Below are 15,136 nucleotides of genomic sequence, written 5' to 3'. Positions count from 1 at the left end.
TGCATGCCATCCCACGTAAATTGAGTCTTTCTTTTTATGGCAATTAAAAATTATGAAATTAATTTAGATGATGGCAGATTTTGGCGCAAAAAATAAAAAATAATAATAATTAAGTTCAAAACAAGGCTGGCCTTCATTTCGTTCGGTACAGTAGAACGGTTCATTCTCCATTGCAGTCCTTCCGCAATGGGCCTTGGAAATGTATCGTTTTTCTAAACCTTAAAAAGTAATGGACTCCACTCCACGAAGCTCCTGATGTTTGGACTCTGGGCCCTTCTTTTGGTTTGGTGATAAATGAGATACACATCGAATTTGGCAAAAGTATTATTCGACAGCACCAAAAGGCCAAAAGTGTTCAATTGGAAACTGTTTATCATACTAATTATTACCGATCAGAATTTATAAATTGCTCGCCAATACAGAATATCCACAGTAGGAAGTGTGTTTTGAAGAAGCCAAGACTCTTTGTAAGTTCTGTTAAGAAACAGTAGGTCACCGCCCAAAATAGAAAAAAAATAAAAAACAAGTCATTCAAATTCCTCACTAAAATCACACTAGATGTCACAATTACAACTGACAGCAACAAAACTTCTAAGCAAACGGCCCTCTTTAAATTACAGAGGCAAAAACCACCCGCCTTGATTTGCATGAAAAAAGGATATCTCAAGTTGTTTGCCTGATTGACCTTTAGGATATGCTTGGTCCAGTTTTTCTTACCTCACTTGTCGTGTGTAAAAGATGGAATTTCTTTTGAATGTATAGTAATCCAAGCCTTCAATTAACTAGTAACTTTAATTCCAGCACTGCTTTCACAAAGTCATATGCGCCCGAGCTTGATGTTCCTCTCTAAAAGTATCAGGAACAGTGTCTCGACTCTCACCATAAAATTCATGTCCAACCATGCATATCACTTCATTTCTTCTGTTTCTTCTTTTTCCGCTTTTCTTCTTTTGTCTCTAACCTTGCATCTAAACGTTTTGAATGTTGTGCTCTTATTTGTAGTAACTTTGATTTTGCATCTCGAAAGAGTGCATCGGATCTTGAAGCCATTAATTGCTGGAATAACAAATACAAAAATCACCTCGTATCATTTGTTTATTTATTTCTGGCCAAATAGCATATTTTGAATACAATAGGCGAGAGATTATGAATTAATATTCGCACCTTGATATGATCCATAGCAGCAAGGTTGAAACCAAGTGTGTCTTTGCATTCCTGACACAAATTAAACCATCATCTTGTCAAGTAAGCATCCTAACTTTCTCCTGTTCTTCTTCTTATCATGGATAACACAAATTGATACATATGCAAAAATAAATAAAAAAGGCAAGGTCCAAAGGTAAAATTTGACACAGATCAGCGGGTTACAAAGGTACCAAGGTTGAAGAGTTGCCAAGGGAGAAACTAAATGGTCTCTTTTGTAGGGACGGTTCTAGGGTGGACACTTTCTTTGGTAAAAGATGAAATTGTTGGATTCCTTAGAAATCTTCTTAGTGGTACCTTTCTCTAAGGTACCATTTAGTTGGATAACCTTTTATGGGCGTGAAAAGGAAAGTTTCCTAAAGTTTCCTTTCTCTAAAGAAAATTATTGATGATGAGATTCGAAATACTTGCTTCTCTAAGTGCAAAACTAAAGTCTATGATTACCTTGACTCTTGCATAAAGAATGCTCTTAAGAACTGTAAGCACGGGTCTGGCAGCAGGAGTAGTAACCAACTGATTATGATGTGTCTGCAATAGCACAGTAGCGACCCTGCAAATGAGCTCAACCTGCAAACGCAATGCAATTAGTATGACTCCAACAGCTGTAACAATTTGAATACTTATAATAGAGCCTATGCTCCTTCTAATATTCCGGGTTAGAAGACAAAACAGAGAAACAGAACCTTTTCCATGGGAAAGATTTAAAAGGACATTACAAAAAGATGATGTGACACAAATGGTTCTAAAATTGAAAATACAGACACCCTATAAAAAGATAAACTACAAAAATAAAAAGGGATGATAATTATAGACCACTGTTAATTGGTAAATTACAGGCATTTACAACATATGTATCTCCAAGCATGCCAATGTTTTTGCAACCTGATTTGGCAGAAACATCTACCTTATCGGGATTTGAAGTCCAATCCTTCAAGTAAGATATAAGCTTCAAAGCATCAGAGAATGGTAAAGCCTGCACAGGAAAGATACTGTCAGTTAAACTCCATATCTTACTGACTAGATGAAAAAGGGGAGAGCCCTAACCAAACCAAGCGTCACCATGCATTAATACTAGTAAGACAAGGTATACAACGTATCAGTAAACTGTCCACTTAACAGGGCCGTTCTTTCAACTTCTAAAACAATACTTTGTGGGATTATAATAGAGCAGATCAAAAACTACTAATTTTTTAACATAACAATTGTCTTTGAAAAAAATATATGTTAGCTTTTACAAGCTGAAAAATATGTGACACTAAAACAATACATGAGTAGAAAGGATCGGAAGTGTTCCTGAGGCAAGGCATCAGTGAGCAATCCCTAACACATAGAACAGGACAAAACAAGCACAAATAAGTTGATTCTGCCCAATAAGGAGATCCAGAGTTGGACGGGAAGAATCATGGCTCGACCATACTCTGCAGCATGCTTCATTGTACTAAGATAAAATGACAGTGAAGCACTCAGATGGACAATGATTAGAGTTAGGGAACCCTGGCAAAAGAAATTTAGCTATCAAATATTTAAGGTTACGAGTGCTCATGCAGGGAAATTTCTTTTAAATTTAGTAGATCCCTTCCACACGAAATGGGAGGTGCTTTAGTACAACTGATCTACATGTAATTGCTACCTAGTTCCTGACTGTACAGGATAATATTGCAGCACACTTACCAGCAACGTTTGCTCCAGATCATTAGTGTGAACATTAGAAAGTGCACGGAGAACATAATCAGATGGCGAGTGCCCAAGCATGATGACATTTGGTTGGAATTCAGTAACTTTCCCCCTGTTTCTCTCATCCTGAAAGTTACAAAGCCAACCAAATCGATATTAATATAAGAATGAACCCAAAATCATGTCATAGACATTCCATGGTCAAAGTCATAAGTATGACAGATCCCTTCTACACAAAATGGATGGAGGAAAGAGGGGGGAGGGGGGCATGTGGGTTGGTCTAATATCCAGGAAAGGTTCCAAAAAATTGTGAAGAACTTTTGTTACAACTCCCCCATATAGTTTGAAATTAAAAGCAATTTTAGCAAAAGCACTGAATTGGGACTTCCGCTTACAGTACTTTTTCCATGTGGGTCCCAAATCACCTTTTGCTCACCTAAAACACAAGTAAGCCCCACTGCAAAATTTCCTTTTGCCATCCAACCAATGGTAATTAATGGGTATATGGACACATCATACCAACCAGAGTGAAACAATAATGGGAAAAAATAATCACCTCATGTTCAGCAATACGCTTCAGTTCTACCTCTGCTAAGTCTAGTGCATCAATAATTAAGTCGGTTTCCGTAAGGGTTTCCTGAGTCTTCTTCCCTGCTAAGGCCACAGCACCCTCCTCAGGGACTTCCTCTTTGGTTGCATACCTGTTTTCAAATGCATTGTCAAGATCAGATTCGAACATCTCCTCCAACCTTTTTTCTTTCTCCTCCTGCAAATTCAAAAGGCACATTTTACTTGGTTAAACATTAATCACAAAGATCCATATATATATATATATATCTGAATTAAGGTTTCTATTCTTCCTTTTGATTAAATGGAACAATATTAGCATGGAAGTAACAAACCTCAATGAAAAATGGTTCTTCAGTACGATCCCAACGACGTATGGATCGGTCATGAGATCCAGTGATAATGAAATCACCACGGTTGCTGACTGCAAGGCACCAAACATCCGCATGATGTCCCTCAAGTGTTAAAAGCAACTCAAACTTATCAGCATCCCAGTATTTTACTAAGCGGTCTTTCCCCACGCTAAACATGTAATGAGTATTGTGCACAAATTGCACTCCCATAACACTGCCATCAAAATAGATTATCAGAATTGTTTAAAAAGATGTGCAAACTCTAAAAGAAATATCAGGTGGGAGACTGACATAAGGAACTCTCAAATTCCAATAATTTAAGATTATTTTTCGAGGGTGTAAACATTCTTATTCAACACTCAACATCCATCAAATATAAGTCTATCAATATGCAGTACCTATCAGCATGAGCAAAAATGGACTTATGGCAGTCACCAAAATCCAAGCCCCAGATCTTTAAATTTTTGTCAGCAGAGCCAGTCACAATCAGATCGCCATCAGATGAAATATCCATACATAGCACAGGTAGCTTATGACCATATAAGGAAAGAAAAAATTTAAGTGAATCCACAAAGAAAACCTGCAAAAGGCATAGGTAACAGAATCAGAATGACATAACTGACACAAAAGCAAATTGAAATCCAACTTTGGATTGCATTAAAATTCACCCATGTGGTAACTAATTAAAAAACAAACCACCCATGTGGTGACACTTCCTTGTCACAAAGCCAAGGAACATGGGACAGCCCAATTTAATTGGAGCCATTTCCCAATTTGTGTTTTATTGTTATTAAACTATGTACTAACTTGTTTGGGATGTTTGTTGGGATTTTCCTCCCCTATTGTTTTACTACCCTTTTATTTAATATAACTGTCATATTGCCAATAATTTTTTTTCTTTAAAAAAAAAAGACATTTGCCCTCCCCATTGTTTTTACTATCCTTGTATTTAATATAATTGTCATATTACCCATTAAAAAACACACAAAAGAATACATAGATAGTCCACCTACAATAACAAGATATTAACTCTAAATAATTTTTTTTTTTTTTAAAAAATAAAAGGAGACAAAATAGTTATGCATCCAAGGAAGAAAGAATTGGATGAATATAACAATGCAAATCATCCAAAATTCTTGTGGAATCAAATTTCAAAACTACAATGATCCCTCAATTATCAACTTAGTAGGAATCTTCTACATGGAACACATCAATCTAAAACAATGAGAATGTATAGAGTTGAGCTGATCAGACCTTCACTGTACAATCCAACAGTGCAACAGCAATATATTTAGCATCAGGGCTTACTGCAACCACAAGAACATCATCGTTCATCTTCATAGTCCTCACATTTGAAACTGTTAGGTGTTTAGTATCCTGCAAAATACAAAGAACTCCTTTTTTATATAGGTAATTGAAAATTTTATTGACAAAAAAAAAATAGGCATAGCCCAAGTACACAAAGTGTACAAGCAGAACACAAATCTCTAACTGACATAAAAACATTCACAGGCAGTGATAATAATGGGTCAAAGCCCACGAGAATGTAATTTTGGACCACCTTTGAAAACAATTATGTAAAGGGAAACAAACAGACTTAAAAGATTAGATATATAAAAAATAAAAAATAAAAAGAAAAGAAGAAGAGTGAGAGAGAGAGAGAGGCTTCTACAGCATCCAAATTAGCATTTCACCAAATGAGTCATCCATTTTAAATTCCACATGCTCATGCAATTTAAGCCTTAAACCAAAAAAGAAATGCCACACATTGACACTTCAAAGTGTGCAACAACAATTACATCTGAATTTTGTCCACCCTAGAGATAATTTATATCCTTAGTTGAAATACCCAACTATTTACAATCATCCAGAGAAGATAACTCAAGTTCACATATCATCAGTGGAATCCATTAAGCTTAAAAAAGGTTATAAGCTCATAAAAAAATGTTTCAACATGGAAATACAAACAAAGGAATTTCAACTTGGAAACATATCCTAAATCATAGGTACAATACACATCTTAGAAATGTTAAGTGTGAAACATATCCTAAATCATAGGTACAATACAATTCTTAGAAATCTTAAGTGTGAAGAACATACTTGACCAGATTGCTGCTTAATCCGGTATTCCCAGAACTTAACATCATGATCAGCACTTCCGGTGACAAAACCATTTTCATTGGGAAGCGCTGCAATTGAACAAACAGAGCCACCATGAGCTTCCACTGCTTCAAGGCAAGTTCCACTCCCCATGTCAATAATTTCTAGAGTTCCTTCTTTAGTTCCAACAAGTGCATACTTGTTCTGAGGAATAATTAAACCACATAGTCCGTACCCAGAGTCAACAGTTCGAAGGCAAGAACCAGTACTTGGATTCCAAATTTTTACTGCATTGTGACTAGTTGACATCAAAAGAGAGTTGTCTGAACTAAGTGTTACACTTCTGACATCAGAACGATGTCCTTGGAGCTCAAAAGAAAGTGATCTTGTGGCACCACTGCTATCAATGGAATAAAATTCCAATAGATTGTTGTTCAACGACAATGCCAAAGTGGCCAGAAAGTTCTTTGGAGTCATTGGACAGAAAGAAATGGAACATATTTTTTTGCTAGCCCGTACAATATGAAGAAGCTTAAAAACATCAACGGCAGTAACCAATGGGATATTTCCATCCTCTCCAGTTCCATGATTTGTGTCCCCATTTTCCATAACCTCAGCTGCCCCTTTTGCAGCTTCCTTTTCTTTCTTCCGATGAAGCCTCCGTTTTGCTTTACGCTTTGATTTGGCCTCATCCAGTATGCTGAATATCTCGACTGTCTTTCCTGCAACTTGACAGGCAAGCAAATTCCCTGATTTGTTGAATTTCACAGTTGAGACTCTATCTTTGCTTTGTCGCCGAATTTCACCAAACAGCTTCAAAACCTCCCATTTGTTTTGAGTGGATGAATCTCCATTTATCCAAGATACAGGTTGTCCATCTACCAAGTCATGCTTGAGAGCGTAACATCGGAGTTCTACATCTGCAGACCCACTGACCAGAAATCTTTCCTCTGGATCAATGTCTATGGACCATATTTCACTGTGATGGCCACTAACTATTTGCATACAATGTTGAGTTTCAAGATCCCATACTCTCAAGAACTTGTCTTTGGAGGAACTAACAAGTTTCTTACCAGAATCTAAGAAAACGAGGTCAGTGACCTACAATAAATGAAGCAAATAAACAATAATCATAATTTAAGGAGTGAAAGATATATAAAGTAAGAAAACTAGAATGGATGAGCCAAGCTAAGCCAAGTAACAGTTTGAATGTATGGGTTCAATACAAAAGCTGTAATGACAAACCTGATCGCGATGCCCACGAAGGCGGTACAGGCCAGTCTCGCCAACCACATCCCATAGTATTATATCATTATCCCTGCTTCCAGAAGCAAGCAAGGATCCAAGCTTATTGTATCGAAGTACAGTCACAGCCCCTTTATGTCCATTTAATGTGGTCTCACAGGTTCCTTTCTCGCTATCCCAAATTCTTATGCTGCCATCTGCATAGCCACTGGCGATCTGCAATTAAAACTCTCTCTCATGTATCAACAACACACGTAAAATCGTAAATTGAGAATTAGGGAATGGTGGGGGACACCGTCTTCTGGGAATAGAGAACAATAAAAACATAGCATTTAGCTGTTTCAATACCCCATATTCTCGTGTTGGCTACTACCTTTCCGCAACACATGAATTACCAATAAATTGAAACATACATTTAGATGTTAAAACCTAAGTTATTATAAATAAAAATTTGGAAAAGGGTATATACAACAAAAATATTAAAAAAGACGAAGTTTTTCAGCACTTTAAACCCTATAAAACTGAAGCATGGACACCCGACGGTGAGCTTTTTTCACATTCTAGGGGCACCGAATACAGAGCGCTAGATTTCCTCTCGGTCGGATTTTCTCTCTCAAGTTTGGTTTTCTTCGCCTCACTTTCGCGTGAACCAAACACAACGCAAGGGAAAAGAAAATAGCAAAAAGTTGTCACCATTGAGGAAGGGGAAGAGGCAATGGAGGTGACGGCAAGAGAGGGGCCGCGAGAGGCAGGCGAAGGAGCAAGATTTTTGGTACAAAGGCCCTGGCGCACGTGCCAGACGCCAACCTTCTCGAGTGCCGGAGCTAGGAGGAATTTGCCGGAGCTGTCGTATGTGATGTTGGACTCCACGGAGACAATGACTCCGAAGGCCGCGGCCGGTTCGTACCGAAGGTAGGCCTTCACCATGGCGGAGCTGGCCTGGCAGCTGCTTTGCTTGCTTGATTGCTTTGGGGAGGTTTTTAGGGTTTAAGAGTTGAAGGGCTTAGGCCCAGCCGCCAAGGGATGAAGGGGGCGTAAGCCTCCCTATTTTTAATTTTATTTTCTTTTTTCCTTCGTTTGATTGTTTACTTAGCATTCACATTGTTCCTATAAATTTCTTTAAAATTAGACTAAAAAATACACTTTTTAAAATTTTTTCCTAAATTTTATTATTTTTTAAAAACTTAACACATCTCGTTTCTTATCATTTCTCTATTCTATTAAAATAATTTTTTTTATTCTTTTTTTATTATTTTTTAATCTCACTTCCATTTATAAACTTAACTACTCACTATTTTATATTTTTTCTTATGTTTTAGACTATTACTCTAAAATATTTTAAACAAAAATTTAAATTATTTTTTTGCAGGTGAAATAATATTTTAATTTTTTTTTACATTTTTTTAATTATTTAAATTATTTTTAAAAGTATTACTTAAAGAGTAATGATACTCGTCATTTCAGTTTTTATTATTCTCTCAACATCTCATGATATGGTATTAGATGATTGAAGATTATTTATTATATTTCAATTGTGAACTTATTATCTAATGTCATACTGTGAGATGATGAGAAAATAGATGATAAATAGATTTATTCTTATTTAAAACTATAATAAATATGAGTATGAGAGAGAATGTAGATGATTGAAAGAAGAATTTGTTTTATTTTTTATAATAAAATATTTATAAATAAATGATTGAAGGATGAACAGTGACACTATTTACATCTCAAAACCTGTTCCTAAAATAAGAATTCAGATGGAGAGTGGTTTTTGTAAACAAAAAAGAAAAAAAAAATTTGCTAAAATGTAGAAAATTATGGGCTATATGCATCCGGATGAGGATGCTCTTAGAACCATTGAATTTATTAGGTAACTCGAAAAGGTGTTTACTCCAATTTCTCTTTATTGCTTCTCTCATTTCAATATTTATCTACAAAATTTTTTAAATACTTTCATAATACAAATAACATGATCTTCTTATTATATATATTTATATTAATGTTTCATAATACAATTATCTCTCTATATATATATATTACATTTTAATAATTTAATATCTTCTAATAATACACAAATATTAAATAATTAATAATTAATCCTTATTGAAAATTCAAGGTGGGCCCAATCAAAAATAATATCATCGTTTTTATCTTATTGGTAATGAAAATTTATATTTACAAATTAGTATGAAAAATGCACACTCCACATTGTTGATATGACATAGTTTTTATTTGTAATATAAGTTAGAAAATTAATTTTAATTTATAACACAATGCGTCAACAACATGCAAAGTGTGTCCAACACACCAACTTGCAAATTATTATTATTTTATCTAAGCTCTAGTTTGGATAGTGAGTTGAGATGAAATGAGTTGATATGGTTTGTAAATAATACTGAGATATTTGAGTTAAGATGAGACGAATTAGAAATAATTTGAATTAAAATATTTTATGGAGTTATGAGAAATGAGAGATAAAAAGTTAAATAAAAATAAAAATATAATATTATTAGAATATAATTTTTTAATATAGTTTTTATTTTGAGATTTAAAAAAAATTGAATTATTTTTTTATTTTGTTTAGGGGTCTATAAAAATTATAATGATTAAATAATAATTAGATGAAAATTTTAAATATTTAAAGTTAAAAAATATTTATATTTATAATATTTAGATATTAAAAATGAGATGAAAGCATATTTCTATCCGAATAGGCCTAAGTCATCCATGAACAAAATGTAAAATACAACCATGAAAACATGGTCCAGCAAATAAACAATTGAGATCTCAAACCGGGACTACTCACTGGCGGGCACAAACAAAGATAAGCAGAGGCCTGAAATCGAAGCCCATCAGTACTCTCCTCTCAATCCATACTCTATATTATATGTAGAATAGAAAGGCCTTTGGGACGCATGTCAAGTCCCCCAATGGCTCACTTCTTTTGCCGATCTCATTTGTTTTTGTTTAGGATAGTATTACTATTATCTACTATTCAAGTGTATTTCATTTTTTTATTATTATTTTCTTTTAATTATTTTTTTAACATCCTTAATCATTAAAAAAATTAAAAAAAATATATATATAATTTTACTAATACTCACTTTCTTAATCAATAAGTAAAATTGAAAATTAAAAATAAAATAAAAATTAAATGCAAAAAAGAGTAGTAGCTGGGTTGTAGTAGATAGTAATCCTATTATTATTCTTTTGTTTATATTTGTTAATTATTTGTATATGATTCTTTATTATTTGTGCTGATTATAAACTCACATCAACTCATTTCATTTTATCTCATCATTACAATTTTTTAAAATTTTTACAAAAAATATAATAAATAATTCAACTTTTTTAAATTTCAAAATAATAATAATAATATTATAATAATATTTTATTTAATTCATCTAAAACTATTTCAATTCATTATAATCTAAACAGATTATATAAATAATAAAGCAGTACTGGATGGGCCATCTATATAAATAATAATAATTATTATTATTAAACTAATCCAACGTCTTTATCATGTTGGGTAGTTGAAGTTCCACGAGACCATATATATTATTTAATATTTATTGGGTTCGACGACCTAATCTTACTTTTAATCTAATCAGTTGCATGAATAAAATATTTAATTTGATCGTAAATTAAAATCTTAAAAAGAACTTAATGGGGCCTACCCAGCTGATTGATCTCCAATTTATTATTATTATACCCAGCTACCTAATTGTTCATCATCCGGTCCAGTGCTAGCTAGCTGCCAGCAGTACCACTGCCCTTTCTACTTAATTCACGATATATAGTTCCTCGTTCGTTAAAACTTAATCATTGCTGAGCGTTGATATTTTCACACGAATTAATAAATAGATAGATCGATGTAGTAAAAGACATTATATAATTATGAACGGTAGTACTGTCTGTCGATTCTTATAAGATGAGGCAAGTTAGTGGAAGATTTTTATTCGCTCAGCTGGCCTGACGCAAACACGGCACATGATCATGTTGCGCGCGCGCGCATGCGTCCTGCATTGACAGTTCAAATGATATCAATCTTAAGTTGGAATATTTTGGTGGCATGCATGGATTATTGGTCATATCTCTTATATATAACAAGCGTCAATGTAGACAAAATTTCATCCATCTTTTTTTCCCTTTTTATCTTTGATTTTGTACAAGAAGCAGGCTGTTAAATAAATTTTTTTCTATTTTTGCCCTGTAATTGGTATTTCTCTGCCATTTTTGTCCGTGATTACTTTTTTTTTTCCATTTATACCCTTGAATTGGTATTTATGTGTCATTTCTGTCATTGCTATTCTTAGTCAATTTACGATTTTATCCTTTTTATCTTTTTTTTGTTCTTCTCGAATTCTTATGTTATTATTTGATCAAATTTGTAAATTTTTCTTCTACAGTTTTCTACAGCCTTCTCGATTCTATTTTTTTTTTCATCTTAAACATTTCTAACTGCCTCAACTATTTTTCTCTTATCAGATATTCTTTTTTTTTTTTTCACATTTCTTCCACCACTTCTATGCTTGTATAAGAATTATCTTTATTTTTTTTTTACATTTATCAGAATCTGATTTTGTTTATCTTTTCTACCACTTAAACTGCTGACCACTTCATATAATAGTAGATTTCCGTCTTTATTTTCTATTGTTTCCTATCTATCGTTTTAACTATCAAAATCTGCTTCTTTCAAATCTGGGTCCTAAACTTGCCTCCCACCTTTCCACTTTCACAAGTCAGTTCTTTTATGTTCATTTCCTTACTATCTTCTTCCGTTATTTACATATATGCAATAGTTAAGAAATAAAATGGTTACATGACTATTTGGATTTAGAAAACTAAACTTGGTTGAGAAAGAGGAGTGAATCTTCATTTCTTATTGTGCTATTGTTTTACTCGTTTCTCTTCCATTCTCTGTTCATGTATACAGTATCTGAAAAAAAAATACAAGTAAGAAATAAAATTAATCACTTCAAAAGATGTAGTAGATCTGTACATTTACAGATACTCATTAAACTCAAAAAACCTGATACTAAGAAAAAAATATCAATATAGGCCGAAAAGAAATCTCAACAACCGACGAACTACACATGTTCAGATCACATCTAAACAAATATTAAACATAGTAAAGTATGCTAAAAAACATAAAAGCATATACAAAAAATAAATCAGAAGATAAGAAAAGTCAGGATTTATAAGCATCCAAAAACCAAAAACCTGCAATCAAAATAATCATCACAACAGCCCAGAGACATGAGTTGTAAGCATTCGAAAAAAAACTCCAACCAAAATAATCATCACAACACTTGAACGCATAAAATAAAATGGAAAAAGGAAAAATAAATGAACATGTCATAAATATAATATCAGATTTGTATGTGTTGACAAAAAAATTTAGTAACAAGCACAGAGATAGGGAGGAAATAGATCACGAAGAGCAAATCAACATAGAGGAGGCGAGAAAAAAAAAATCAAACTTGAAACATGAGGCTTTAGATTCGCAAGATTTAAAAATTTATTTGTAAAAATCAAAAAACTAGAAGGAAAGAAGAGGTGATGCTTTTTAGAGATCTAAGCACTCGAAAAAAAAATCAACCAAAAAAATCATCACAAGCCAACGCACAAAAATAGAAGAAAAAAAGAAACAATAAATGAAGATCTGTGTCTATTGTCAATAAATATTTAGAAACGAGCACAGAAAGATAATCAACACCATGAGATATGAACACGATCTCCTGAAAAATTACACCAACTCAAATCTGTAGGAAATGAAAAACATGTGTTCATTTACTTACAAATGCACGATAGAAGAAATAAAATAAACAATAAAAATATGAAACAACAGAGAAAACAAAAGTGAAAAATATTTACACAGAATGGGAAAAGTTAAAAAAAAAAAAAAAGGAACACTATGAGATATGAACACGATCTCTTGAAATATATCAATATCTGTCCAGATCTATACAGGAAAAAAATAAATAAAAAATAAAAACCCCAACTTCAAAAAAAAAAATTAAAGATTGACTCGGATATGTAGGAACAAAGAAATTAACAGTAAAAAAAAATTATGAGAAAAAGTTGAAGGTTGGTTTGGATCTAAAGATCTGTAAATGTACGGGGAAATAAAAATTAAAAAAAAAAAATAACAGCATTTGTATTTAAACATGATGTCTTAAGATATACAAGGATCTGTTCAGATTTATATAGAGATAAAAAAAATTAGATGAGGCAACTTCAAAAAAAATAAGGTATTCGGATCTGTATGTAGAAAACAGAAAGAAAAAAAAAGAAAAAAAAAAGAAATAAGAACATGTAAAAAAAATCCCCAATAAAGAAACCAAAACGTAAAAAAGAAAAAAAAGAAAAAAAAAAAGAACAATCTTTTGTAATAGAGAGAGAGAGAGGGGGAGAAAGAGATGATAGAAATAGCCTTCATAGCCGTGTGGAGAGACTTGTATTTTCGGGAGAGGAAGGGAGGATCTCCAGTTCTTGGGATGGTGAGCGACGGTTGGAGATGTCGAGCAGAGAGAAGGTGTAAGAGACGGGAACGAGGAAGAAGAGTGGGGAGAGAAAAGGTTTTGAGAGAGGGATGAGAAGCTGTCGAAGCAAAGAGGTGAAATGAACTAATGAAGTGGAAATTCAGTAACGATGCATTTATACGGGTGCGTGTAGAATTAGGGTTTTATTTTTGTGCAGAATGGTGCCGTTTTAGGTTTTAATTTATTTGTCTACATTTAAATTGAATTAGGGTTTAACTTTAAATTGGTAATAAATTATATTAAAATTATTAATAAAAATAAATTTGTAAAAAAATCAGTTTCAATATTCTACAAATTTTATTTCCAATCGGAAAAAAATTATTGTCAAAATATAGTCAATTTTGTTTACATAATATAACATTTGTTATTGAAATTTGAATAAAAAATTATTACCAAGTTATATTTTAATATGTTAGTATAGCTTTATTTAAGAAACAATAATATATTGTTAACATGATTATGTTATTTTTTATAATATATTTTTTTGCAATAGAATTGTTGACTCTGTGCTTATCTTGATGTTCCTCAATCTCCTGGTTGCTGTTCTGCTCTATTATCACTGATCTTTTATTCATTCCTATCTCTAGGTATATTTTATTATTTTTCATATAAATAGATGTTATTGTCTGTATTGTATAATATTTTATGCACTTATTTGTTCAAAGCATTTTGCAAGTATATGAAATTGTGATTATTAATCAAAATTAGCAAATATTTGTTGTATGTTTATTTAAATTTTTAATTATAAATAGTGTGATATTATATTAGTTGATTTAATTTTAATAGTAAGCATATATTATTGATTAGATTATATATCTTTATGCTTTAGATATAGATATTTATATTGTTATTTGTTTTTTAGAATCTCGTTTATGTGTTTGGTATGTTTATATGTTTTACAAATTATCCTCGATTTCATTCTTTAGTTTCCCAAATTATATCTTTTTTTTATTAATCATTCTCGTCTAATGATTTGTTTTGATATATACTTTCCAAAAAATAATTTTTTTTCCCATCCTGGGTCAATTTTTCCTTTAATAACAAATCTTATATTGATAACAGGTTTGATATTTTGAAGATTTAATATTACTTTTTGGATATTAAATTTTATATTAATACGAAACTTGATATCGATAATAGTATTAATATGGTTATTAATGAAATTGTTAATAAGTAATTTTATTTTGAAATTATCAGATTCTTATTATTTTAAAGTTTTCCACCATTTACACAAATCTTATCAGATGTTATTATTAATTTTTTGCCCACCTCTTTCACTGCCTGCGATTTTGTTTTAAAGTAATTGTCATATTATTTAGTTTCTACTATTTACGATCTGATAAAATTGTTGTTTTGATTTTTCCGAATCTATTTCCTCGGTTCTAAGTTTTAAATTATTTGTGAAATCTACTACTTCATTTATGAATATTAGAATAAATTAGG

The 15,136-nt window shown here is 32.2% G+C and overlaps 1 protein-coding gene across 2 annotated transcripts; it reads right to left on the bottom strand.

The window, feature by feature from the left end:
- Positions 1–369: 369 nt before the first annotated feature.
- On the bottom strand, positions 370–8,201 carry LOC121265008 (WD repeat-containing protein 3). Of its 2 annotated transcripts, none has more exons than XM_041168420.1 (12): positions 7,836–8,201; positions 7,143–7,358; positions 5,898–6,998; positions 5,052–5,174; positions 4,196–4,377; positions 3,780–4,011; positions 3,434–3,643; positions 2,875–3,003; positions 2,108–2,176; positions 1,648–1,770; positions 1,165–1,215; positions 370–1,056 (listed from the first exon to the last, which is right to left on the bottom strand). In XM_041168420.1, the coding sequence occupies exons 1-12, from the start codon at positions 8,067–8,069 to the stop codon at positions 913–915; spliced, it is 2,814 nt and encodes a 937-aa protein (XP_041024354.1). In that variant the 5' UTR covers positions 8,070–8,201; the 3' UTR covers positions 370–912. The 2 variants fall into 2 exon arrangements, with proteins under 2 accessions (XP_041024354.1, XP_041024355.1); XM_041168421.1 differs by having other exon boundaries at positions 3,464–3,643.
- Between the last annotated feature and the right edge of the window lie 6,935 nt (positions 8,202–15,136).

Source organism: Juglans microcarpa x Juglans regia, chromosome 5D (assembly GCF_004785595.1).
Source record: "Juglans microcarpa x Juglans regia isolate MS1-56 chromosome 5D, Jm3101_v1.0, whole genome shotgun sequence".
NCBI lineage: Eukaryota > Viridiplantae > Streptophyta > Magnoliopsida > Fagales > Juglandaceae > Juglans > Juglans microcarpa x Juglans regia.
Note: the sequence above shows the minus strand (reverse complement) of the source record. Positions and strands in the feature narration are given on the sequence as shown.